The sequence below is a fragment of the Lonchura striata genome, chromosome 7, assembly GCF_046129695.1.
Source record: "Lonchura striata isolate bLonStr1 chromosome 7, bLonStr1.mat, whole genome shotgun sequence".
Taxonomy (NCBI): domain Eukaryota; kingdom Metazoa; phylum Chordata; class Aves; order Passeriformes; family Estrildidae; genus Lonchura; species Lonchura striata.
The window spans coordinates 2785259-2811276 of record NC_134609.1 but is presented as its reverse complement, the minus strand read 5'-3'; the positions used below and the strand labels follow the sequence as shown (position 1 = coordinate 2811276).

Genomic DNA, 26018 nt, shown 5'->3' with positions numbered 1-26018 from the left:
CCTGCCCTTTGTTACCCACACAAATTTAAGGAGCTTTAATTCAACTGTCTCTTCACTTTACATGCCTATTTTTAACATGGAATAATTCAGTGTGCTTGTGTACCAATTGCAACCAGTTGTTGTTGTGAGAGTGGGAACAAATGGCTGTGGTCAGCAGTGCCAGAATTGCCTTCTGCTGGTACTGTTGCAGAGAAAGGTGTATGGAATTGTACCCAGGTTTCTGCTCCTGCTAGCTAACATGATGGCCAAAAAAGAATTTTACTTAAAAGCTTCATTTGTAAGAATGAAGCAAACTCTTTAACACTTGCTTGAAGTGGAATTCGTGCATGGGCTTGTCAGCCTTTCCCTGAAATGGTTGTTTTTTGCCGGAGAGAGAAGAATTAAATGTTTTTTTTAACATGACTTTGAGTACTTGTTCTCATGGTCTTATTTTTTTAGTTGCTTCTGCAATAAATTGATCTTTAATGCTTTAATAATAACATCATCTGATGTAAGATGAAAGAACTGCTGGGATGACCTTTCTTTCCAACAGGGAAATTTCTGTACGTTCCATATGGCAAAAAAGTGGAGACAATTGGAGAAAGAACTTAATGTTCATATGTGATTAACTATTCTCCTGTGTAGCATTAGATTTTTGGGTAGGTATTATGTCAGTAAAGCTATATTAGTAAGAGGACCTGCTAGCCTAGAGTCCAGGCAGGACGTCTTTGGTGTGTGGTTTCAAGTTTCTGTCAACTGGAGCTGCTTTTATAGTGCTGCCAGTTTCTCAGTTATTTGAGTTAATGTTACAGAGTGTATTTTTAACACTTTTCTCCTTAACCTTATTCAAATCTGTGGAAGATAAAACATAAAATGGCAGAAAACTATCTTCAGCCATACTCTTTAAAGTGGAAGTGTTGTTGTCATGCTATCCAAGAATTGCCATGTTTGAAGTGAGCATTTCTGATGTCTGTTTCTTTTGAACACTTACCCTCACCCAAGAAGTCTTTATTTGCTCAGATTAAAGAAGTGAAATGCAGCATTTGTAATTGAGCTGCCAGCTTGTGTAACTTTGTCATCTGGGAGCAATGTACAGTTGTGTGGGTAAAAGCAATCCATAAATCAAACGTAAAGCAACTGCATGTGTATGTTCATTGTGTTTTGTTGTGCAGCAAGGAAGCATGGACTTAAACATCTTAACCCAAGTTGAGCAGCAAAGTTAAACCTCTGCCTGGTTTCCAAAGATACTGTTGTTGTATTTCAGAGCCAAGGTGCAATAACTGAGAAACTGAGAAGTTTCAGTATGCATGATTTGACTACTATACAAGGAGATGAGCCTGTTGGACAGAGACCTTATCAGACATTGCCAGAAGCTAAAAAGAAAACCAGAGCCTCTACAAGTGAATCTTCAGGTATGTATCTTTTTTTCTTCCCAACCTAAAAGAACAATTCACCCAAAGCAAAAGTGGAATAGCAGAAATACATTCACCCCGTTTCTAAATGGAAAAGGCCTCAAAGAATTCCAGTACACTTAAACAGGCTACACTTAAGCAAAGTAAATTATGACAGTTAAGAAATCCTTCCTGAATTACTTTCTTCTCATAGCCACTCTCAGTGTAATCATACTGTATTCATTATTTCTGTCCATGCCAATTGGCAGCAAGAATTTATTGCCAAAGCAAAACTTAATTGGAAGTCAAATGTTATGTGATTAAGTGGTGTTTCTGTGATAAATGTACAAGAAGTTAAACATAAAAGCATATGGAATCTCAGTAAGTAGAAGAGAAAATTAATAGCTATTAATTCACCGGGATTGTTGTAATAGATCAAAATGTAAGATTGTATATGGTGATGGGAATAATAAAGGCATCAAGTTTTCATAATGGACTGCTGCCCATCAGCACTTAGAAGATGGTGTGTGGTGACCAATATATGGTTTTGTTCAGAGATACTATGATTTCATTATTATATTACTATTGTAATATATGTACTGTTACTGTCACTCTCACTATGCTCTTGAGCTTGTGATACTTGAAGGAAGGTTTTGCTGGAAGTCAGGTAACTATACCTTTTTAAATGGCAAGGCTACGATGTAAAGGAGCTGGTATTTCTCACAGAAGAAGTAGATCTGGGCTATTTCTTTTCACCTAAGCCTGTCATTCCTTCTCATCCCTCCATTTTGGGGAGGAGTAGTGTTTGTGGGGTCCAAGGAATTCCATGAATAGTGCGGTAGCCCATGATGGTTGTAAGGAGTAGATGGCCAGCTGAAGGGGCCTAAGCTGAATTGCACATTGTTTCCAGAAGGGATCCTGTGCAGGCTAGTGTGAACTGGAGCTTCTGGCTGGAGAGAAGGCCAAGAATTCATGAAGAGCTGCACTAGAGATGATGTCACTGCAGCTGTTGTGCAGGGTCTGTTCTTCAGTAAGAGAGCATTACTTATCTATCTGAATTAGCTTGAAAATGCTCTAAATTTAATGCTTTAAAAATATGCTTCAGTTTATATTCTATAAATAATCACTGATTGTGATATTCACCATCAAATTTCAAAAAGCTTTTTTACAGCTGGTTGAACTTAATTGTTTCTGCTCCTGGTTTGATATCTAGCATACAACTCTCATGTGTTCTTTGAATTTTTTGCAGCATTAGGAACTTAAAAAAGATCAAAAGTACACATAGATTTAGGAACACTGCGTAGCAAAATTCTTCTGTGCTCAGCAGGATCTTATTTTTGTGGTCTGAGCTGGGAGTTCTCTGTAAATTGGTTGAAAAGACCCAGTTGTAGGACATGGATCATAGGATGGTGCTGAGCTATCAGTGTGCTTGCTGTGAAAAAGGATGGGATGCAAATGCATCACATGTTACAAACAGAGGGAAGGAAGTATTGGTGTCACTGCAAACACAGCTAGTCTGAAACAGAGAAACAGATGTCATTGATATCTTTTGTGTTGAAAAAGATGAATTGAAACTGTAGAAGCAGAGATTTGTTGCCTCTAAAATGGCAGAAGAAAATGACAGAATGTCTGCTTCAAGTAGCTATTGAATGCATTATGTGATTCTAATTTCTAGGGGAAAAACATTGAAGAAAAATAATAGCTAAGCCTAAATAAAACATTGGCTTAAGATGAAATGTACACAGGTCATTAATAAAGTTTGATTTGGAGTTCAAAAGGCGTTTCTGAGTGTTACAGCCTGTAGATTCTGGGATAAAAGGAGAGTTTGGCGGAGGAAGGAACCAGACTGGATTTGGGAGATTTGTGATAGGTCTGTGATGGGGATTTGGGGCTGTTGGACCCCAAGGAGCTTTTCGGCGTATGTTTGTAAGCAGATTGTGCCCTCTAGTGAGAGTCTTGGGTAATAATCTTGGTCCTGGCTTTGCAGGATGTTAACAACCCTTAACAGTACTTGGGTGTGTTACTGACCTGAAAGGAGCTTTGGTATTAAAAATGCAGGAGGGTGAGAGTATGAAGAAGGATCCTATGAGTGAGAGTCATGGAACGGTTTGTATTGGAAGGGACCTTTAAAGGTTTATGTAAGTGTAACCTCCCTCTCATGTGGATTGTATCCAGAAATCTTAAATACTTGTTAAGATGACCACTAAAAAGTTTGGTGTAAATCAGATGATGTCAACAGACTTGTGGTTTCAGTTTTGACAATGGAAGAATCATTGCATTACATACCTGTGGAACCAAGTGGCAGGATTAGAGGTACCAAACTCGTGGCAGAGTCAATGCTTCTGTTTTGAAATGAACACATAGTTTAAAAGCATAAATCGTGTGTGGTAAAGATGAAAATCATGGCTTTCCTAGAAATCGGAAAGTTAAAGCTACTTTTTAAATTTTTTTTTTTAACGTTACAAAGCTCCACTGGAAAAAAATCACGGAGATGATAAAACAGATGAAGAGATGGAGGGGACATTTTCAGAGGATGAAATGTTTGCTCAGAGAGGCCTTCGAAGAACTCAGAGTATGAAATCTGTGAAAACGATTAAAGGCCGTAAAGAGGCAAGTATAATCCTGGTTAACTGAGTTTGTTTTCTCTGTGTATATTGGCGTTTTTCATAGTGCAGAAATTTACTTTTATTTTTAATCTTGGAGAGGTTGTCAGCTGGGTTCTAGAATGCTAAATGGGGAAGGAAGTATGTGATAACAATATCTGAGTTTGAAGCTTTTGTAGTTTGGAGTATTTAGGGGAAATACATGAATTAAATAAACTAAGCAAGGAGCAAGGCAGAGGAGATGAAACACACTCTGTGCTTGTAATGCTAATTATGGCACCACCAAACCAAATTTCAGGAACTGCTCACCTTGGAAGGGCTATGGGTAGCAATACTACCATCAGCATGTTGTGCGCACTTAAACATCTCCTGTTTAATAGATAAACAATATTCAGAATTTTTTAGTTCCCATAGGCACATGGCCTGACTCTTTGTGATGTACTAAGTGGACATCCTAGTTAGCATTCAATGCACTTTATATGTCCATGCATCACAAATTTTAAAGATACTTGAGGACAAATCACTATGGAGTCTCATAAAAGCTTTTGGGTCATTCCAGGAAAACAGATTATACTTATTATTGCCAAATTCTGTTGAAACTTTATCTTGCTTAGTCATAGTAGATTATCTTAGTGAAATTGGGATGTCCAAAGCACATTGAAAGACATTTGCAAAATAACATTAGTGGGCAGGTGAACCACATTTCTGCTTGGTGTGACTCAACTTTTATAATTTTATTTTTCCCCTCAGATACGATATGGATCACTGAAATACAGAGTAAAGAAGAGACCCACTGTATACTTTTAAGTGTACTGCACAATGCCTGCAAGAGAAACTGCTGTACTATAACTTGAATTCAAGTGTTAAAGATCTGTGTACAATTCCTAAAATGAGTCTGTATGAACAGATGTGGTAGGACTTGTTTTTGCGACCCTAAGTGATCAGATAAAGTATTACTCTGTTTTTATATAATTGTTTAGATTTAAATCTGGACAAGTTGCAGCATGAATTTCAGCACTCCTTAAATAGGAGTTAAAGGAGGAATAGGAAATACTCTTTTGCCAGAGGTAATTCCAACAGATTGAAATAATTACAACTCCAATTGAATTAGCAGAAGACTTAAGTATCTAGAGCTTGTGAAAATGGAACCAGAGTGTCCCCAGGTTTACACAGAAAGATAGATATGCTTGAAATATTTTTCTGAACTACAATTGCTGAAAAGGCCTTTGTGTAATTTTTAAATGCACAGTTTAAAGGACAGTGGATGATGGTGGGGGAAAAAAAAGGAAAGATGAGGTAGGTAGGATACATCTTTAACATCATCATCTTGCATCATATTGCCAAGCTTAGCAAACTGGGGGTACATATAGCACTTTATGCAAAACTACATAGTTTTGCACACTCTTAATGATCTACAACTGCACATGTCATTTTACTGACTTGCTAGATAGGTTTGAGTTACATTTTCAATGCCAGCAGTTCTTGTATTTTATGATATTTTTAAAATTTATCTTGATTCCTTAAGTACACTTAGGATGCTGTAGATATTTGCTACTAACAATATTATCAGGTGCCTTTCTATGTATTATAGGGCTGTGTGGATTTTGTCTGTGTGTGTGTTTTTTTTGGGAGGGGTTTTGGGTTTTTTTTTGTTTGTGGGGTTGTTTTGTTTGTGTCTGTCTTCCTTCATCTAAAGAGATGTAACATGATTTAAGTCAGTTTTTGGTTAAAATTGTGGTAAGTAAATCTCGTAGCAATTCCAGCGATACGCCTCAGGGATCTGATCAGCCCATGAGCTGTGTGTTAAGGTCATGCTGCCATACAGATATGTATGATAGGTTAGTCAGGCCCTGGTTTAGTTTTGCTCTACATTGCTTTAAGAACAAATACATTTATATATATATATGTACTTCAGAACATGTATGAGTGTATATTTCATACCATATGTGGATTCTAAAATGGCCTGTGTAGTACTTTCTTTTATTGCTGAAGTTATTACTAATATATTTGCATATAAGTAGCTTCTTCTAAAAGTCTAGTTGATTTAGTCATTTTATAACTTGGAGTCCCATGGCATATCTGCACAGAGATTGATGCAGCGACTTGTCAAAATTACTTTTTTCAGTCACCTTTGGTACTATTTTCTGCAGTTTTGAGAATTAGGCTGATCTTAGTTTGCTGTGTGATTGCATTTCTACTGTGGATTCAGGGAGAAACCACCCACTTTTTGCAGATAGTATTTTATTATGTATCTTTGGGACAGACCATGTTACTTTCCTCAAAGAGGAAATGGCATGGATTCCTCTTATCCTTGAATCTCTGACTTTAATCCTTAGACCTTTCCCTAGGTGTTGACAGTCATCTGCAAGTCTACAGCAGAGATTTAAAATATATTCCTGAGGCTTGGGTTTGCTGCAGTTCTTTTTCTGTTACAGCCATAGCAATTCAGTGCTGGTAGGCCGTTGGTGGTCTGCAGCACAGATTGGCATTCAGAGTAGTCTTCTGCACACTTGAGCCAGGGTTTGAATTCTGTGGGTACAAATGCAGCTGGTCTGTGTTGGTGTTGTTCCTCCCTGGCTGTGGGAAGTGTCTGCAAGCCCTGTGCAAAGCTGTGCTCAAAAGCAACAGCACTTCCAGCATCTCTGAGGAACCTCAGTGCTTTAATGGGAAGTCCCAGCAGACTATGTGTGATTAGAAGGCTAAAACCTGTAATACTTAGAAACACAGTTTAATACCAGAAGACAGGAAGGTTGCTCTCTCCCAAATGAGTACAGTGCAAAACTCCCATCCCCTAACCAAAACTGTACCTTGTTATCCAGCTTTTCTAAGGAGCTGTGGGCAAGGAGTGATCACAAGAGCAACCTCCCCTGGAGTGTGGGACTTCTGGCCCGGGGATGTTTGTGCTTCTCCTCTGCTTCCCTGAGGCTTGTCTGTGTGTTAAGGTGTATAAGGCACTAAGGAACCCTAGGCTCTGGCCCCTCTCTGAATAGTGGACTAACCTGAGCCTGGGGTGGAATCTCTAACTCTTACTGTACAGTTGAGCACTTGCTGACACATTTTGCTGTAACTAATCATGCTTGTTTTACCAGCAAGCATGGCAAAAAAAGATCATCATTGTACAAATCATAATCCTGCATGAAGGAGTAGAGTATGCCATTTTTTCAGAATTACAGTTCCTATTACAGGTTCATGTAGATCCTGTTTTGGGGGTTGTGTTTTAAACACATTTCTAGCACTAGAGAATATTGAAGTGTTTCAGGCTCTACCACACTCCTGTCAGGAAGTTGCTCTGTGTGTCTCTATGTACCTGAGGCTGTAACTTCTGGCAGACTTAACTTCCTAACTCAGTAGTGATAAAGGCTAAATAAATCCTCCTTTTTCTGGAACTTGCATGGAATTGGGAAAGCTGGCAGTATTATTCATATTCATTACTGTTTGCATAGAAATGTACTTCTGTTCTTTCAGGCAACTGTCTTACATGATCAAACCTTCAATGTTTTCCTACCTGTTTTCTTCAATCTAATAGCCAACTATAAAAATATTTTCTTGCTAGCCTGATTTTGATCTTTGAATTCATCCTCAGACTGGTTCACTGGATTATCTTCATTTTTTCTTCTTACTGTTCTTTGTTAGGTGATGCTTGTACAGGCACAATGGCATGATTAGCTTTCATCCCAGTGATACATAGTTCTCACTCTTTGTTTAATTTAGTTTAGTTTGGTTTTGAAACACTACAATCTTTTAACTTGGGTTACAGGGAGTTTTCAAACTTGCCTTAGCAACTGCAGAAGTCATCTGTCTAGCTCTTGCCAGGAAACTTCTTGAAAAAAAATGTTAAAAATTGATGCTTAACATTCTTTTTGGATTTAGAATGTAAAATGTAGTTCATGTCAAATTATCTTCTGAACGAAGAGTTTCCTAAGAACTGACTGACTGCTACCAACAGGGCTGCTAATTTGACTGTAGTCAAACAAAGACTTGGGGTTTAAAAGTGCTTTTAAGAGAAGATGTATTTTCGTTTAAATCATACCAAGGTTTTAAGCCTTTCCAAAATACACCTGAACTGACTCAGCTTTCTTAGCAAGAGCCTACTGTACTTATTAAAATACCAGTCTGACATGAGGATTAATTGGTAGCCTCAGCTGCAAATGAGCTCAGGCTGGACTTTGATTGCAATGTAATTGCCAATATTGCTAATTCCTTTGGTATGTGAAAGTAACCAAATAATATCCAACATACGTTTTGCAAACTATATTGAATTTTAAAATAGAAGATAACTTGGTAAAAGAGAATGGTGAAGAAAATGCTAGACACAATTCAACGTGTGCTGTTCCATGACAAAAATGTGTTTTATTTTTGGTGTTGCTTTTATTAATGGGAAGTTGGTATTTTTAAGTACTTTTTCTACAAAAATGTATGTGCAAAGGCAATACTTTAACATTTTTCAAGAACTTGTATTTTTAAATGCTACAAACAAGAGAATATAAATTTGGACTGAAGGTAGTAGCTTTAAAAAGATGCAATGTAAGCTTTAATTTTTATATTGTAATAATAACTTGCTGTCAACTTGTTTACATATTTGTAGGATGGAAACTTCATTATGCATTGACTTAGCTTGATGCTGTCTTTAATAAATGCTGCTTTGAGCAAGATGCAGTGGATATTTTATTACATGATTACTATTAACAAACTAGTCACTATGTAACCTTATTCTGTTACTTATTATATTGGTTCAAGCACAAAAGCAACCTATCTGAACTTTGGAAAGACTTTTAAAACTCTTGAAAGTATGACTAAATTGCCCTTGAGGTTCTGCCGTGAAGTCTGAAGCTGATTTAGGCTGCAATGAAATATACACTGCTAAAGGCAACTTGAACATGCTATAGTGTCACCTGGGTTGATTAGGTGTTTGCTTCAGAGTAAATGAAAATTGAGATGTTCATTGTCCCAAAGGAGTGTAACTTCCTGGGGAACTGCTGGACATAAAACTGATTTTGTTTTGTATTCCCTAGTCAGAGTTCTTCTGGTAATCCAGAGGAGGAGATGCATAGATGAATTTGGCCCTTTCCTTTTTCAAACCTCCTTTCAAGTCATCTGTTAACACCCCTACCAAAACCCAAGCAGAAAGCTCTGTAACCACATTTTCTGGGTCTTGTTGCAAGGCTTCCTGGTTTAGTTCCTCAAATAAAATAACTTCTTGATATGGTTGAGGAGAAAGATTTAAAAGACAGTAGCAATAAATAATTTTTAAGCACTCTGAAAATCCATCTCAGAAGCACAGACTGACTCTTAAGGGATCCTGCAGTGATTCAGTTTCTGATGTCAGAACAGTTCACACAGTATAAGCACCCTGCCAAGAAATTGTGAATGTCAGAAAGCAATGATGCCTTTTTTTCCTTTATTTCTTCAACTGGTATTTAGCACATAGTGGACTACTCCTGAATGTGGTCTAAAAGCTGCCTTCCTGCTTTTTAACATGATGCTGGTAAGACCCATTCAGGGAATAATCTGATAATTCAAAACTAGTGCTGGTATGTACATCTTAGGTTAAAATCTTAAATATTCAGCAGCAGCAATGGTGACAGGTTTTTTGGGTGTGTTGTTGTTGTTTGGTTTTTGATGTTGGGTTTTTTTTAAAGTTCTGAGGCACTGTGTATTTTCCCCACTAGTATGTGAAAACAAATGGTGGAATATGAGAGGAAATCTAATACGTATTGTAATATCAATGGACTTCCAGAATTATTTTCCTCCTTTCTGTAGATGTTTTCAGAAACAGAGTGGGAGCCTGTCTTATGTCTGCCTGCCTTTGCCAAAGTTCAGCAACAGATTGCTCTGTTTGCATTAGGATAGGAATCATGAAAGCAGCTGGAGCAGAGACTACAAGCAATTCAAAATGTAGAATTTCACTGCTGTCTGCTAATGTATGGTGACTACGTGGATGGTGAAGCTTAGAAGTTATTTAAAAGTTCATTTTTCCAGGCTGTAACAGTTCCAAGGTAAGCAGCACTTTGACCCTCACTTAGCTTTTCCTTTGTACCCACTCACTATGTTGCATGGCACTCACTGCTTCCTCAGGGAGCTGCACCACCCCAGCCAATCTTTCTACTAATTTAGTAAAAATGAACTAAGTATACTGAGGGAAAGTCATCCTACCTTACTGCTTTAAACAATAGACTTTCTTTATATGGCTGAGGAGAAATACTTTTTTGAAAAGCCCCAAAGCAAACCTAAATCCCTGTTTAAAGTTAGTGTGGTGGTAAACAAATGTAATGCTAGGAAAAATGCAGCCATAACCATGTGTGTTAGTCTTGAAGGAACTGAACCAATGACAACTCACTGTGCTTTTGTCAAACTCCTTTTTGCCAGGTTTAATTAATGATGGTTAATATCTCTATTCATGCTAACTTGAAGGGAATTTCTCATGCTGTTCATCGGATGTGGAGCTTTTAGGTGTTACTCTGCAAACCCCAGGGTGAAGAGAGCATTTATAGTAGTTCAGATTGATCAGTGAACAATCTTCTGGCCTTTGGAGAAGGCTACTGAGCAAAATAAACCTTTGGTAGTGGCCATGCAATTATCTAGCCTAGATTAAATCTTGATAAAAAACAATGCTTATCTTAAAATTGAGGTCATGAAAGACATGAACAACAATGGAACAACTGCCAAGCAATTCTACTCTTCTCTGGGGTGTCTCTTGCAGCTCCCCTTTAAGTGCCTGTTTTGCTGGAGAGATGTGGCTGTGTCCCTGTGCATCCTGCCTGGACCTACCTCCTCTCTTGGCAGCCCCTTCTCTCCTTGGCAACAATTTTGTTGGCAAGCTACAGTTAATCTTGAAGAATATTTAACGAGCTCCCTTTGTGCAAATAAAGTAGAGAGCTACATTCTTTTAAAAGTTATATTCTTCACATATCACTATATCAGGCTTGTTAAAACACAAACATGCAGCCACCAAGCAGCAAAAGTACCAGTTTGTAAAAGCAATCCTTTCTCTTGTTCTGCCCTGCAAGAGCTGCTTCTGTAAAGTTTATTTCCTTTATTTTGTTGATGGAGATTAAACTTAATGGAACTTAAATATTCTCAGTTCTGTTCTGGTTTTGTAGGGACAGTGTTCCCAGAAAAACTCCAGAGTGGCTCTTATGTTCTGCTTCAGGAACTAATCACTGTACAAGCTGTCTGTGTTCCTTGCCCCATCAGGAAATAGTATTTTCAATCCACTCTCAGTTAATTTTCTTCTCTTTGACGATTTGTGATTGTGCTGCCTCAGTTTAGATTTTGGATGAGGTAGAAAATATATTTTATAAAGAAACCTATATTTTTTTTAACTTTTATTTTTATTATAAATGCATGTGCACAATAAGATTCTCAAATACCAATGAGTAGCCCATAACTAGTTCTGAGCATTTTTATGAGCCAAGACATTTTGCTGTAATCCCTTTCTGGTTCTCTTCAAGAGTTCAACATGTGTGTGGTGAGGAAAGGCACCAGGGATCACTTATTGTTCAGAAAGCACAGCATTAACTCTCTAAGTACTGCAGTAGTGAATGTGCATTGTACTTCTTGATGAAGAGATTTTAATACCTGCAATATCTATGCTGGTTTAGTGGTGAAATAACTATGCTTTTCACAGGTCCTTGTTTTAATAGCCTTAAATAAGCTGCCTTGCCAAAGCTTGGGAATTGGGGTGCAAGTAATGTTACTTACCACATGGAACAATTTAATTTGTTACAATGAAATTTCCAGGAGGAGACATGTTAGAATCTGTTATGGAGGAAAGGATATGACTACTATTGGCTTACCTATCAAACATTGAATAAAACTTTGATGGAATATAAAACAAGAAGTGGGGAATAATAGAATAATTTTGATAGTTTTTATTAATGGGAGAAGGGCATACTTCTAATGAGGATTTTTTTTTAATAGTGGTACTGATTGAACAAGAAGCCTACAAATTAAGTCTTGCATTATCCCTGTTTTTTGCTGGAATGTTCATTGGAAATACCACATTTGGCCTTCTGTCAGTTAAATTGGGCAGGAAACCAGTGTATATTTCAGGTAAGATTGTTAAAAGTTTTTTCTTAAGTATTCTACATAGAAAACATCTTTCTTGCCTGCCCCTGGGCCACCCTGCTGAAATGCTGCTCCTGGGTCCCTTGCTCTGTCAGTGACCTTTTTGAGCATTTCACACAGAGTGGAAGAGCACTGAAACTGGTTAGTGCCAATGTGCTGAGAAGCACAGAGGTCATGGAGTATTAGTGGGAGGTGAAAAAACCTGGTTTTGCCATGGCTGTCTCTATTGGAGCATAGTATTCCACACATTACCTAACTATATTGTTCCAAATAAAAAAGCTTTACCTAAGCATCTTCAGGAGTGGGATAATCATGTCCTGGTGTTTTGTTTTCCAGCTGGGTTTGCAAACAAAGGATCTTGTTAAATGAAAACACTGTCTCAAGGAAATGTCAGGAGTCTTCTTCCTCCTCCTTTCTTTGTAAGTGGTTCACATGCATTTATGATGATAAGAAAAAAGATGCAGTAATTAAGTTACTTTTTCTTGTCATCGTTTGAGTGAGTGGCAAAAATGAGGATGACATTTTTCTTTATGGGTTTGTGAACCAAGCAAGATGATAATTATATTGTGTGCAGGAAGAAGGGGTGTTAAGTGAAGCAGAAAGTCAGGGTTACCCAAAAGACAATCTTGTGTTTGTGAATGTTGTTACAGCTGTGGTGGTCAGCTGTGTGCCAGCTGTCCAAGAAAACTTGATTACAAATCTACTTGGGGAAGGGAGGGAAGGCTTGCCAGAGCTGCGAGCTGGAGCATCTGCCAGTAGCACTGCTTCTTGCCAAGGCAGGGCTTCAGCACTCCAGAACTTCTGGAAGTCATCCTTGGGAATTTTAGAGTTTCTTTCCATGAGGTGCATGCAAAGGGAAATAAGTGAGAGCACTTGGAATTACCTTTTTATCATGTTCTGCTATGTGTTTGCTTGCTTTTTGGGTTCCTTGTGCCTGTTCCTAGTGCTGGGTGCTCCTGTTTTGAATTCCTACACTGGCTCTATCATAATAATGATTATAAACTCCTTCAGTAAGTAAGGGATTAAGTGCTAGCTTTATCTGGTCTGTGTTCTTAGAGAATGTTCTTTTAAAATAAGTTACACACCTCGTATGTTCCTGATGACTAGTTAAAGCTGCAGAAGAAATAAAAGCATTAGTGTTATAAGTTGCCTGCACATTCATATAAGGAATGTCTGGCATATAGCACAGATTGAACAAAGCTCTTCTGATTTAATTTTTTTAGGTAGAACTGCTCTTGAAAGCAGTTCTGTTAAAGGCTACACTAAAAACCCCACTCCTCTTCCTGTAGTCAAAGAATACAAAGCCTGAGGGCACCAAAAAGAAGTTCTGCATTATATATTTTCCTCTATGGTGTTCTGTTTCTGATGAAGTAGAATTACTTCCCCAAATACTAAAAATACTGGGATCCTTCGAAGTAATGAAAGGTGAGTTTGGTTGTAGGCTGTATATCTCAGTTAAGAGTGCCAGAGAAAATAAATGTTCAGTTCAAAATATTCCATTCCTTATTTTATGGCTCATAAAAAAGCAGCCAGGGGGAAATAGTTGACAAATATTCACCTCTGGGGAATGGAAGTGCAATATGTTAAATGAATGAAGCCACACAAGCACCGTGCTGCTGAGCAGTGTTCCAGGCTGCAAGAGGAGCGTGGCTGCTACACGCTTGCTTGCCCAACTCATGTTAGCAGTCAGAATAAGTTCAATGAGAGCTGTTTGTGCTGCCACCTATTCCTCTTCCAGCCTCTGTGGAAACAATTGCACTCACCTCTAGGATTTGAGATGCAGAGAAAAGAGAAGAGAAGCAGGGAGTTTGTGTGATTTACATGCAGCAAGGGGAATGTGCAGCCCAACATTGGCTTTTACTTGTACAGCCTGTTTGATAGGGCAGCTGCTCTATGTTTGCAGCCCATCCATGAGAGTTAAAAATGAGCCACTTCATATATGTTAGAAGGAAAGTGAGTATTCTACATACAATGTGTGCAATTCAAGTGGTGCTAGAAGAAATGGCTGCCTTAGGAACATCTTCTGTCCTGACACTTTCTTCTTTGTGAAATACAGCTGCTTGGACTGTGGACTGCTTGGACTGTGGACTATGTCGAAGCTGTGTGAAAGTGACTGGAAATCAGGTTTTAGAGGGTAGAGGGAAGGTCAGCAAATGTATTCTTTCCTGGCACACCACTCTGTCTGAACTGCAGGTGGAATTGCTGCGTTCTAACGATGGACTCTGCCACCCTGAGAATGTGAAGATGCTCTATATGTTGTTGAACAGGAACGTGTGGATCACTAGTGTGATTTGTCTGGTTTACAGACTGCAAAGGGGCTATGAAGGCCAGAAATGGCTTTTTGCTCTGGCACTTTTTCTTTGGGAGTAGTTGCTGCATGTTAGCTGCTGCAAGAGTTAGAATGCAAGAGGGAACATAGAGCTTGAGGGAAAGTGCATATCTCTAGGGAGTTTGATGGAGTTCAGTGGGTGTCTGTTACTTGTGAGCATAGAAAAGGTTCTAAAAGGAAGAGGCTATGCTGGAATTGCCTTTGCTTTTGCAGCCTATAAAGTGCAAAGCCAAGAATGAAACAATTCCTCGTTCTTTCCCGCAGATCATTCTGTCTCCAAGAGCCCGGATCCGCAGCGGAGCTCTTCCATGAGCTGCTCCCACAGGAATGGGGCCCGGCCAGAAAAGCGCTTGGCTTTGTCCGGGGCACTGTCAGCGCTCACCAAAAGCACCGCACCACGGCGCTGTCAGCTCGCGAAGGAAGGACCCGCACCGAGCCAGCGCGAAACCGCCCCCGGGGCAGAGCCACGTCGGAAGGCAAAAATTCCCAGTCCTCCCAAGTGCACACCCTTCTTCACACCACACTCAAACAGCAACACGAATTCCTTTGCCCTAACAAGGCTTTTTGCTCTCACAGAGTCTGGCCACAATCTTGACAACATCTGGTAAAAACAGAGCTCACTGAGAAAGCTGCCAGCTGAGAAAGCTCTTGCTGCCTACAACTTCAAGTGCACCCATCGATTTACCAGATCCCACCCTGCTATCAGCACTTTGCTTCTCAGTTCTTCTCTGAGTTTTTAGCTCAGCTCTAGGCCTTCAGTCTCCCAGAGTCAGGATCCAAACAGAACGGCACCAGGGACTCACACTGAAGGTCAGCAGAAGCACGTGGGTCTGATGGCACACTCCTCATCCAGCAGGGGTCAGGGCTTGGCAGAGCCCAGGCCTGGGCTGGGAGGGTTTCCCCAAAAATATCCTACAAGCAATCTTATTCATGTCAGTTGTGCAAATTTCTTAGAATGATACATTTCTTGCAGATAACTACGCAAGTTACGTGCAAGTTTCTAAAGCAGCTGTTTTGGTGTAAAAAACAGCTGGCAGAAGTGTCTCAGACATCTGTTTTTAGCTAAATAATACTGATGGTGTCAGTCACATAACACCCAGGTTTCATCTTGTAAACCAACTCTGCCTGAGGCCTGAGCATCAGCACATCTGTGTCACTTCGTTTGTTCAGCCTGGGAAACTGGAGACTGAAGAGGAGACCTCACTGAGGTTTTCAATATCCTCTTGAGGGGCACTGGAGGGGCAGGTACTGCTCTCTTCACTCTCATGACCAGTAACAAGGCCCCAGGGACTGGCTGGAGCTGTGTCAGGGAGGATTAGGTTAGGTATCAGGAAAAGGTTCTTACCCCAAAGGCTGGTCAGGCACAGAACAGGCTCCTCAGGGCAGTGGTCATAGTACCAAGCCTGTCCGTACTCAAGAAATGTTTGGACAACACTCTCAGGCACAGGGGAATTCCTGTGCAGGGCCAGGAGTTGGACTTCATGATCCTGATGGGTCCTTCAACTCAGGATATCCTGTGATTCTGTGTGCACTGAATGATTATCTCAAACTGGTTTGCACTGGCACTCAGTGCTTGTCTGTAACTGCTTCCAATTTATTTCTGCAGTCAACCTCAGGGCATTGACAGACTGATCAAACACAGAGTTTAAGGAAAATGCCCCTTTTTAGGTGACAGTGTCCAAGGCCAGGTTGCACGGGGCTGTGAGCAACCTGATTTCCTATGGGAGGGATGTGGGAACCATGTGATTTTGAAGGACCCTTCCAACCCAAGCCTTTCTAGAATTCCATGATTATTTTGTGGGTCATTCAGAACAGATGAGATCCACCAAATACTGAAAAAGTTGGCCTTTATTCTAAAAATAGATTCCTCAAAATACCTATGAGACTTGAACTAAGGTGGAGAAACCTCAGGAAAGAAACCAACCACTTCTTCAAAATACCTGTATTTATTACACCAAAACTCAAACTCCAAGCAGCTCACGTATTTCTTTTCCTTCTAGGTCATCCCAAATGTGACAACAGCGAGACAAAAATGTTTGTATGTATCCAAACAAAACCACAAAATCAAAGTCCAATAAAGGTATGTTCATACAAAACTCACATGGTCTTTAAATGCAACAGAAGTGGCATACACAGATTAACAGGTACAAAAAAACAGATGCATAAAATAAAAGTTAGCATTTTATGTTTCTTGTGCCTGTTGAAATGTAGAACATCTCACTAGCAATAACATGGAGGGAATAAAACACAGCAGTGTTAACTCAGATTTCAGCTCTTATTTACAGAATTTAGATGGTAACATTACAGAATATTCTTTCTTTCATGAAGAAAGAGGTTTTTTTTCATTAAAAAATACCTTATAAAAGCTGGACATTATCAACCGTTACTGGAGAGCACTGCTGATGTCAGTGGGTATCAGTATTCACAGCTTGATTAATCAATTGCTATTCTACAGCTCAGGCTACACCTGCAATGATTATGTCAGTCAGTTCTGAGAGACAGTAACTCCTCTCTTACCTGATCACCTTTCCAAAGGGCCCTTCTTGGGTTTTCCAAATTTCACTGCTAATGCTGACTGCAGCATTAACACAGCAGGATAGAAATAAGACAATCACAGGGGATTTTTTTATTCTTCGGATTTTTTTAATTTTGCCTTTTTTCCTCTTCCTGAAGAAGCTTTGGCTGTTTCAGTTTGCTTGGCAGTTTCAGCAGGTTTCTTTTTTAACCTTTGCTTTTTGGAACGCACCAGGTCTTCACGTCCCAGTTCAATCATTTTCGCCTCCCATGATTTCATTTCGTTCTCATACCGAACCTTATCATCTTCAGCAAGCTGCAAGTATGGCTGAAAGAAAATAAGGTATCAAAAAGTTACAGAAGGGGCTTTTTCTGCAAAACTACCATGACACAAAGGTGACTTAGAACAGCACCTGTGCAGTGAACAGCCCAGGCATTTGCTTTCTATCCCAGCTAATAAAAAAAAATAACCAAAAAATCAAAATGCAGAAAAATACAAAGCTGTAGCACTAAATTGCAGTTATGTCAGCAGCTGGCCATTCTTGAAGAGGAAATTTCTCAGTTCTGCTACTAACAGTTAAGGTTTTTTTATTTGAGCACTAGTTTGAGACAGCTAGATTAAGTGAGGCACAGGAATAGATATTGCTGGGGAATTATTTCAAATTATTTTTCTACAGTAAAAACATGAACCTAGGGTATGTCCCAAGTACACATGAAAATCCACCTGTAAGAAGGGCATTCAGAAGGAAGGACAACAGGGTACAGAATGCCTGAAAATGTCAAGGTTTAGTTCAGATTTCAGCACAGCACCCCTTCAGTTTTGATTTGCTCATCTGCAGGTTCATAGTTCAATACACTCAGAAAGCTGGCAGAGAATTATCCCCCAGACAACCAAAGTTAATAAATTACCCTGTGCACATCACTGGTGGATTTCTGTTACTTTCCCTTGTAAGAAGTCCTTCCATGAGCAACAAATTCTTATGCTGGTGTTTAAAGATATTATGGATGATTATAAAAAAATAAAATTGTTACATATTAGTCCACCTTCTTTTCTAGATGTTGCTTAGCGTCCACTTTAAGGCACACCAAACTTCCATCCTATCCCACTAACTCACATTTCAACAACACTTTGAATTAAATGGTCACTACTAATGGTAATGACTATCTTTTTCAAGATGCATAAAGATCTTGGAGTATTTTCCTCAGTTTTATAATTTCAGCAACTGAGTTCAAGATTTTGTATGACTATACCAATTTTGACTCAAGTTTTTAATTCTGGTTAGATGAGATCCTCATTCAAATCCTCTGGCATACCTGTTTTTGGGAAGCAGACATTTTTTTCCACGTATCAAATAGTTTCTTCAGCTTTGCCTAGGGGGATACAGAACATGCAATACATGAGTTATTTTAGGAGCAGACTGACTTCAGAGGGGTAAGATAAATACTGCATGAGTGAAAGTCAAGCATAAAGCAATGCAAAAAAAGCACCAAGTCACAAAAGCTTCCTTCCCCTTAATTACCCTTTTAATGTAAGTAAATAATAAACTATATTGTTCTAAACAAGCTTCTGGGCATCATCTGAACCACATTTACAGTGCAGGCCTCAGCTGACTGGAGAAACCTGCCTTGTACATGGAAAACTGAGGAACAAACTATGTCCACTGTTCTGACTCACTGACTAAATGTGTAGGGAGGGAACACATGAGGCACACAGGGTGGGTCTGCAGCACCTCAAGTGCTATAATCCACCAGTGTACCTTAAACCACCCCAGAGCACAGTTTAGTGCAGAACTTGTGAGTTTGCTGAGGACCTCTTGTATTCTCATAACACCAGCTGAACTACAGCAGGCACGATAAACTGCTACTGCCAGAACAGGAGCACATCACACAACTCTTTAAAAAACTGTATTTCTACAGAAAAAAAAAAAAAAAAAGAAAAAAAGGGAAGAATAATTCTCTCCTTACCAAAAAACCCAGATAAAGTCTGTAACATTGAAGTGCAAAAAATAGCACAAATATTTTTAAGTTTATATACCCACAGAGCACTTTTTTATACAGGCCATGCTAGCAGTATAGCCAGATTGCCACAGCTTAAAAAAATAACCTAAGCAATGCAGCATCCAGATAGTGAACTACTGAACAGTATCTCTGAAAATGACAGAATCTAAACTACATTTTTCTGAATACAATGCATAAGTTTTAGAAAAATAATCTTTCCTGGCTTACCACAGGTGAACTTCCTTCACTTTCTTGAAAATTTTCTGACAGGAAGATGTTAAAGCCACTACGAGCTCTTTTAGGTTTTCCAAGCAGATTCAATTCCTTTAAAAACAAGAGAAGTTATTCCATCTACCAAGCATGTACTTGTTCCAAAACTAAACTCAGTATTTATATTTTATGCAAAAATCAAACACAAATTATTTCTTTGGTGTTTTATTCTGGAAACTGGACTGTATGTCAAGATGCTCTAAGTGCTTTTCAAGACTAATGTTAAACTACAAAAAGCTAACAACTTGAGTTTTCACAAGTTGTTGAAAAAACATTTAAAACTGATTCTTACTTCAGCTAAGTCTTCCAGAAACCAGAGTGTGCTACTAAATTCAACTCTATAAGGAAGTAATGATGACAGATTTTCTATTATTCTTCAATAAGACTTCAGTTTCTGGTGTGAAATACTGCCTGTGTGCAGAGAAGAGGGCAGGCACTTATCTGTGGAGGTGAGAAGGTGGAAGAGAACTGTGGTTCTGCCATCAGAATGCTTTCCCTACAGGGATGATGGCTAGAGAATGAAAGCACAGCAAGTTATAGATGCAATTACACTTCCCATTTTCTCCAGTCCTGACATTCCCACTGGAGCCTAGGTGCTGTAAGTTAGCATCTGCTTAGGTATTAGATATGCCAACTGAATTCCTTGTGATGCCGTTCTCTAAAAAGGAGCAGCAGAATCATTAAGATTACAAACTCACTCTAAATAGGGGTCTTTTAAACCAAATTTATTTTGCTTTTCCCAATTAGGGCAATGTCACAGTTTAATTCATAGGAATAAATAAGCAATACATAACCCCTTTGATCTTTCCAGACAGACCATAATATTGTACTGTCACAGATGGCTCTGTCTCTAAGGATTTATACATAAACCAGCCACAAAGGAATAGGGAAGATGGTCCTTATGAATATGTAATAAGTAAAGGACACAAACAGATATCAACAGCAGCAGCTACACAGTGGCAGAGCCCAAAAAAGGAAGGAAAAAAAGGCTACTTCAAAGCTGCTACCTTGTAGGGCCTAATGAGGTAACAGATAAAAGATCTTTGTGAAAAGCCATTTCTGGATGTCTTCCCATCTGAAGAAAGTGTTGCTGGTCCAAATGTCTTTTAGTGCCTATCCTTTCTCTGGCAGCTCTAGAAATAGGGAGAAAAAAAGCATAGAGAAGCTACCTCTAAGCACAAAGATCCATGATAGTTCTGTGCTCTTCAAGCACAGGAAAGCCACTAAACTAGCTGCAAACACCAGTAATTATTTTAGTCCATGGCATTTTTGCAGGTTTGTGTATGTTGTGTTTTTTTTTTCTATTCTGAGTTGCTTTTGTATTTCTAAAACATGCTTCAACTCTGCTTTGTATACTAGACAAACAGGCTTCAGGCTGCTTGAGAGAAAAGAAACCTGAACTTGAAAATACTTACTCTTTTTGCCCTGATTGATCTTCTCCTTGCCAGTTGTTTTCTCCTTTCCTCTTTCAAAGCTGCAGCCTGGGCTGGAGTCAGTTGGGCTTTGTAAGCGGCCATCTGCTCTCCGTATCTCTTCCAGTCTGTCTTTAGTGCCTCCTCATAAACCTACAGCACAAACCAGCACCAGCCTTAAACTTAAGCTAGATTTCAGTCAGAAGCACTTGACCATTAGACAAGCTAACACTTCTAACCTATGAGTAGAAAAATTACAGACTGAAAAACTGACAGCAGAACATCAGATTTTTATCTGTTTGATTCCCTGTTCTACATTTCAGAAAAGGGAAAGGTACACAGAGTGAGAAGTCCAGAATGGATGTGAGAACACCTCAGGTGTACTGAATATTTCCTTTAGGAAACAGATTTTAGTTCCTAACTGCCTTGAATTGCTAACTGCAGCCAAGGAAGAACAATCATTACTTTGCTACAAATGGCATTTAAATCCACCAGCAAGTCCTAGAATTGCTTTACTTTATCCCTTGAAACTGTCATTCAGAGAAATGACTTCATTCACTACTTATGACTTAATTTGATGACTTTTAAAGAAATTTACATGAAACAAGAGAAGTTGGTCCTTCCATCAAAATTACCTGAGATTTCACCTACCATATACATGAGAGCAGAACATCTTTACAAATCTTGTACATATGGCAAAATTGCAATATTGCCATTCAAAAGGAGAAATAATTGGTTTGCAGCCCCACAGCCACATAGAGTGAGACCTGTGTGTCATCTGTCTGGCAACAGATTAAAACTATTAAAGCCAAGGTCATGTACAAGTGCAAGTACAAGCAGCAAAGTATCTTCCTGCATTGGGTTTGCATGGCCAGATTCTGGTGGTGAGGGGGGTACAGGGATGGCTCCTATGAGAAGCCCGATGGAGCCAAGGCCAGCCACCTCCAAGTGGCACCTGCTATTGGCCTTCAGCGACAGTGGTGGCACCTCAGGGGTAACAGAGGTAAGAAGGTGAAAAAGAAAACTGCACAACTTCAGCCAGAGAAAGGAGGCTGACCATGTCAGAAGAACACTGCTACTGATCCTGAGGTCAGGGAAGGAGAGGCAGGAGATGCTTCAGGCACAAGAGCTGAGGCTCCCCTTCGGCCTGGGGTGCAGCCCATGGTGAGGCAGCTGTGCCCCTGCAGCCCAGGGGGAGCAGAGATCACCTGCAGCCCCTGGAGGAGACCACAGTGGAGCAGGGGGATGCCCAAAGGGGGCTGTGACCCCGGGTGAAGCCTGCTCCTGGAGGACACGTGCTGCAGCAGTGCCTGAAGAACTGCAGCCCATGGGAAAGACACATGTGAGCAGTTCATGGAGGTTTCCCCTGAGGAAGGGAGCCCAAGTTCTCCCACTGAACAGGAAGGAGCAGCTGAGGTCAGCCCAACACATGGTGGGCTGACCTCAGCCCCCATTCCCTGTGCTCCTGCACTGCTGTCAGGAGGAAGCAGAGAAATTGGGAGTGATGTTGAGCCTGGGAAGAGAGGAGAGTAGGGGAAAGTTGTCTTAGGATATGAGTTTTTATTTCTCATTATCCTACTCTGATTTCCCCACGTGAAGTTTGTTCTGTCCTGCCAGTAGCTGCTGAGGGACCTCTCCTGCTTTATTCAGACCCACAAACGTTTTGCTGTATTTTCTCTCCCCTGCCCAACTGAGGAGAGAAACAGAGTGGCTTTGGTGGGCACCTGGCATTCAGCCAGGATCATCCCACCACACTTCCCCTGAGTTATTCAAAGCTCCCAATTCTCCTGACTGTTTCGATGTCTGAACCTTTGTACACATGTGCTTTTTCAAGCCCTTTAAAAACAAACCAACCAACCAAAAAACCCCACCAGACTGAATAAAAAAACCACAAGATACCAGACCAAATAAAACCCCACCACCTGTAGAGTTCAAAGTACTCAGGGAAAGGATACAACCATACCTGCTTCTGTGATGCTGGTAACTCCCTCCATGCACCTGCTAGTTTTTTAATCAGTTCTGTGTTGCTCACTTCTGTAATAAAGATCAACATTGTATCTTTAGTAAGCTTCTTCAATTTTTCCCAAGGAAAGCTGTCACAGGTATCATCTTCCCATACAAATGCATTTTTTTTCTTTCATAAAACTAACTCACTGTGGCAGTTAAAGGGCACTGCAATATTTGGGGGATGGGGAAGAGGCACTGCTCACCTGGAACACAACATGCAGTAAATAAACTGAAGCACCATTTCAAGGCAGCTATATTTACTCCACAACAATTTCAGATTTTTTTCGTTTTCAGCTGGATCCTTTTCTGTACAATGCAAGATGGTCTGAATTTGGAGGGAGGAGCATGGAATAAACCAAAAGTAAAATTTCCAGTTCTATATGATAGTGTGGAACTATTGAACTGGTGAGCTAAACAGGGTAGCAAATAGTTTTCCCTACTTAAATCTTCCTCAGGATTTGCCCAATTTGACCGTAGTTCTTTAAACATTTTAAGCTTCAACAATATTTCAAAACCAGCTTATCCTTTTATTCTGCAGCTCTCTGGCAAGAGTCACTGCATTGCCTATAAGTGCAGTTTTTGATAGTAAATCAAACATTCACGGAAAACCATTTTCATCTAAATCCACTTCTCCCATATGCAATCCAGTACCTGCCATTTTTCAATTACTAAGCCTCAAAATCACACACAGCTCACAGTATCAGCAAAAATGTACTTCAAATACATAGAGTCCAAAAATAATCGGGAAACGTAAGTCATTGTTAACATATATTACCTAGGCGAGGTATTTCATCAAGCATTTTTAAAATTACACACACACGTTCATTGTGAAGCACGGCGACCAAGCAGGCACGTGCAGGCAATGAGCACGACCATGCTGGATTCCGCTGGGGCGGGCACGGATAAACACGGGCTGGGAATGAGATCACGACCTGAGATCGCTCCCGAAGCTCGGGTTTGTACAGGGGTTGCTGAGATCGGTCCCAAACTCGGGCTCACACGGGGATGGCAGAGATGGTTCCCGAGCTCGGGCTCACACAGGGATGTCAGAGATGATTCCCAAACTCGGGCTCACACGGGGATGTCAGAGATGGTTCCCGAGCTCGGGCTCACACGGGGATGGCAGAGATGATTCCCGAGCTCGGGCTCACACGGGGATGGCAGAGATGATTCCCGAGCTCGGGCTCACATAGGGATGTCAGAGATGGTTCCCGAGCTCGGGCTCACACGGGGATGTCAGAGATGGTTCCCGAGCTCGGGCTCACACGGGGATGTCAGAGATGGTTCCCGAGCTCGGGCTCACACGGGGATTGCAGAGATGGTTCCCAAGCCCGGGCCCACACAGGGATTGCTCCTCCGGCTCCCCGGCCACCCCGCTCTGGAGCGGCGGTACCGGAGCCCCGGCTCGCAGCAGCGCCAACCGCGTCCCCGCCTCCCCTCCACCCTCGTACCTGGGTTTTTTTCCCGAAAGGCCGGGCGGTTGTCCATCACAAAGCGAAAATAGGCGGTGAGGGGGCGCTTCGGGCGCTGATTCGAGCTGGTCCCCCGAGACAGGCAGCGCTCCGGCGCGCCACCGGCCCTGCACACAGCGGCACCGTCGAGGAGGGTGCCCGCGCCCCGCTGGCGCGGCCCCGCTCCCGTCCCGCTCCGGAGCAGCCGCCGCCCGCCCGCGGCCGTCAGCAGGCCCAGGCCCAGGCCCGCGGCGCGGCACAGCCAGGCCGCCGCCGCCGCCATGCCGGCCCGCCGCGCCTGCGCACAGCCCCGCGCGGCGGCGTGAGGGGCGGGGCGGGGCGGCCCCGCACGGGACCCCGCTGCGGAGGGGACGGCGGAACAAAGGTGACACCGCCACAGGGAGGCACCGCCACAGGGAGACACCGCCGCAAGGTGAGCCCGCGGCCCGAAGGGTGGCACCGCGGCCGGTTCGTGCGTGCGCCCACAGGAGCAGGAGCAGGCGCGAACCCGCCGGCAGCGAGTGCCCGTGCTGACGGGCTGCGGCACGCCAAACCGCGCAGCGTCGCTGCCTCCCTCGCGCGGCTGTGCCTGAACAGCCGGCGCCACTGCCCCCACTAATCGGGGAAAAATGAAGTGTTGGTTTTTTGGGGTTTTTTGCCTTTTTTTTTTTTTTTTACCATAAACTTCTCATCCTTGGAAATAGAATTTGTATAAAAAGCATTAACCGAGGAGCTCCGAAGGTGCAGCAGTGGAAGTGTTTCTCTCCACAGATTGAACCCAGCCACTTCCTAGCATGACTGAACTCTTAAATAACGTATTTATCATTCCATTTCAGTAATTTCAAAAGCAGAAAGGTTGAACTGCTAGGAGTATCATAACAATCAAAGATGTAGCTTCACACCTCTAAACAGCATGATCATAAGTTCCTTTTTTAATATTTACATATGCTTAACATGCCCTACACATGGGTGTTGGTTGGTTTTCAATCCTCCTGCTGGTTTCATACTGTGGTGTAAAGTCATTCATGCACGGCACAAAGCAGAAACATTGCCAGGTAAAGTATAAATGTTTTCAAACCACCCCTAACACAAACTGATAAACCTAAAGAAACCAAGTCATACTTCTGATTTCACACAGTTCTATACAGATATTCCAAAAATTTAAATAACTTACAGTACAAAGAGATTGCTCTTTTACGTAGGAAAAACAAAAACTCTGAACGCATTTTGATGGTCATTTTTCTATAATCATTTGAGCAAATGATGTCTTTACCTTCCTGGCTTCATTGCCCTATTTCAAATATAATAAACCACTCAGTAACAAAAAAATAAAATAATTCCATTTATTCAGCTTGCAAAATGTTGTGAACAGGGATATTTTAAGGTTATTAGAACCACTCTCAATCAAGCTGTTTCAAATGTCACCATTACATCACAAATAAAACTGGCACAGAAATTACATTTTTCCATATGTGACAAACTTAAGGTGAGTAAATCAGGAAACATGAAGTTGATATCCCACTGGTAGGAATAAAAGCTCCTACTGTTCACACTTGCCACCCATACCCCACATTCCAGTTTGATGCATATTCAAATAAAAACAATAAAAAAAATAATTCAAATCTGTCATGTTACAAATGTATTTTATGACAAATTTTCCAATGGAAAGTAATTTTTCTTTCATGTGCAAGATATAGATAAAAACATTCAGTCATCTTTTTTTATTTTCAAATAATCAAGAAGATTGAATGGTAGAAAATTAAGTATATTTCTGCTTTTGATCTATGTTTTAAGAACAAATTGCCCCTCTCCAGTACGTTTGGTTTTCCACGTGCATAGTCTGAAGCAACTGAAGTGAAAGCTAATGGACAAGTTACTTTCAAGTGCGAGGAGAAAAATTACTTTCAATTGTGAGTTGACTGTAACATTCTGATATTGCAAATACACCACCTGAACAGACCCTTGTGATTCTCTCCTCCGTAGCTGGATATTGGTGT

At 40.9% G+C, this 26018-nt stretch overlaps 2 protein-coding genes and 1 long non-coding RNA gene across 3 annotated transcripts in view; 2 read left to right on the top strand and 1 right to left on the bottom strand.

Annotated features, from left to right (window-relative positions):
* The window catches only part of REEP3 (receptor accessory protein 3), a 37248-nt gene extending 28625 nt beyond the window's left edge, over positions 1-8623 (top strand). The window contains exons 6-8 of the mRNA XM_021535587.2: positions 1244-1391; positions 3838-3980; positions 4724-8623. Coding sequence (XP_021391262.1) covers positions 1244-1391; positions 3838-3980; positions 4724-4780 — 348 coding nt within the window. The 3' untranslated portion in view covers positions 4781-8623. The remainder of the gene's footprint in view (positions 1-1243; positions 1392-3837; positions 3981-4723) is intronic.
* A 1542-nt stretch (positions 8624-10165) lies between these two features.
* LOC110473236 (uncharacterized) lies at positions 10166-17926 on the top strand. Its single transcript, XR_002465849.3, has 3 exons — positions 10166-12025; positions 12377-12459; positions 14634-17926. It is a non-coding gene; the product is annotated as an uncharacterized LOC110473236 (long non-coding RNA).
* TFAM (transcription factor A, mitochondrial) lies at positions 16297-24304 on the bottom strand. Its single transcript, XM_021535575.2, has 6 exons — positions 24022-24304; positions 22527-22597; positions 20567-20716; positions 19110-19205; positions 18198-18254; positions 16297-17211 (listed from the first exon to the last, which is right to left on the bottom strand). The coding sequence occupies exons 1-6, from the start codon at positions 24302-24304 to the stop codon at positions 16996-16998; spliced, it is 873 nt and encodes a 290-aa protein (XP_021391250.1). The 3' UTR covers positions 16297-16995.
* Positions 24305-26018: the final 1714 nt, after the last annotated feature.

Bases quoted from the DNA above. Each gene is read 5' to 3' on its own strand.
- TFAM (XM_021535575.2), bottom strand. From the start codon at position 24,304: ATGGCGGCGGCGGCGGCCTGGCTGTGCCGCGCCGCGGGCCTGGGCCTG. The intron at 19,206-20,566 runs GTAAGTATTTTC...TTGTTTTTAAAG, and splicing joins GATCAATCAGGGCAAAAAGA to GAATTGAATCTGCTTGGAAA. The intron at 17,212-18,197 runs GTATGCCAGAGG...ATTTTCTTTCAG, and splicing joins TGTCTGCTTCCCAAAAACAG to CCATACTTGCAGCTTGCTGA.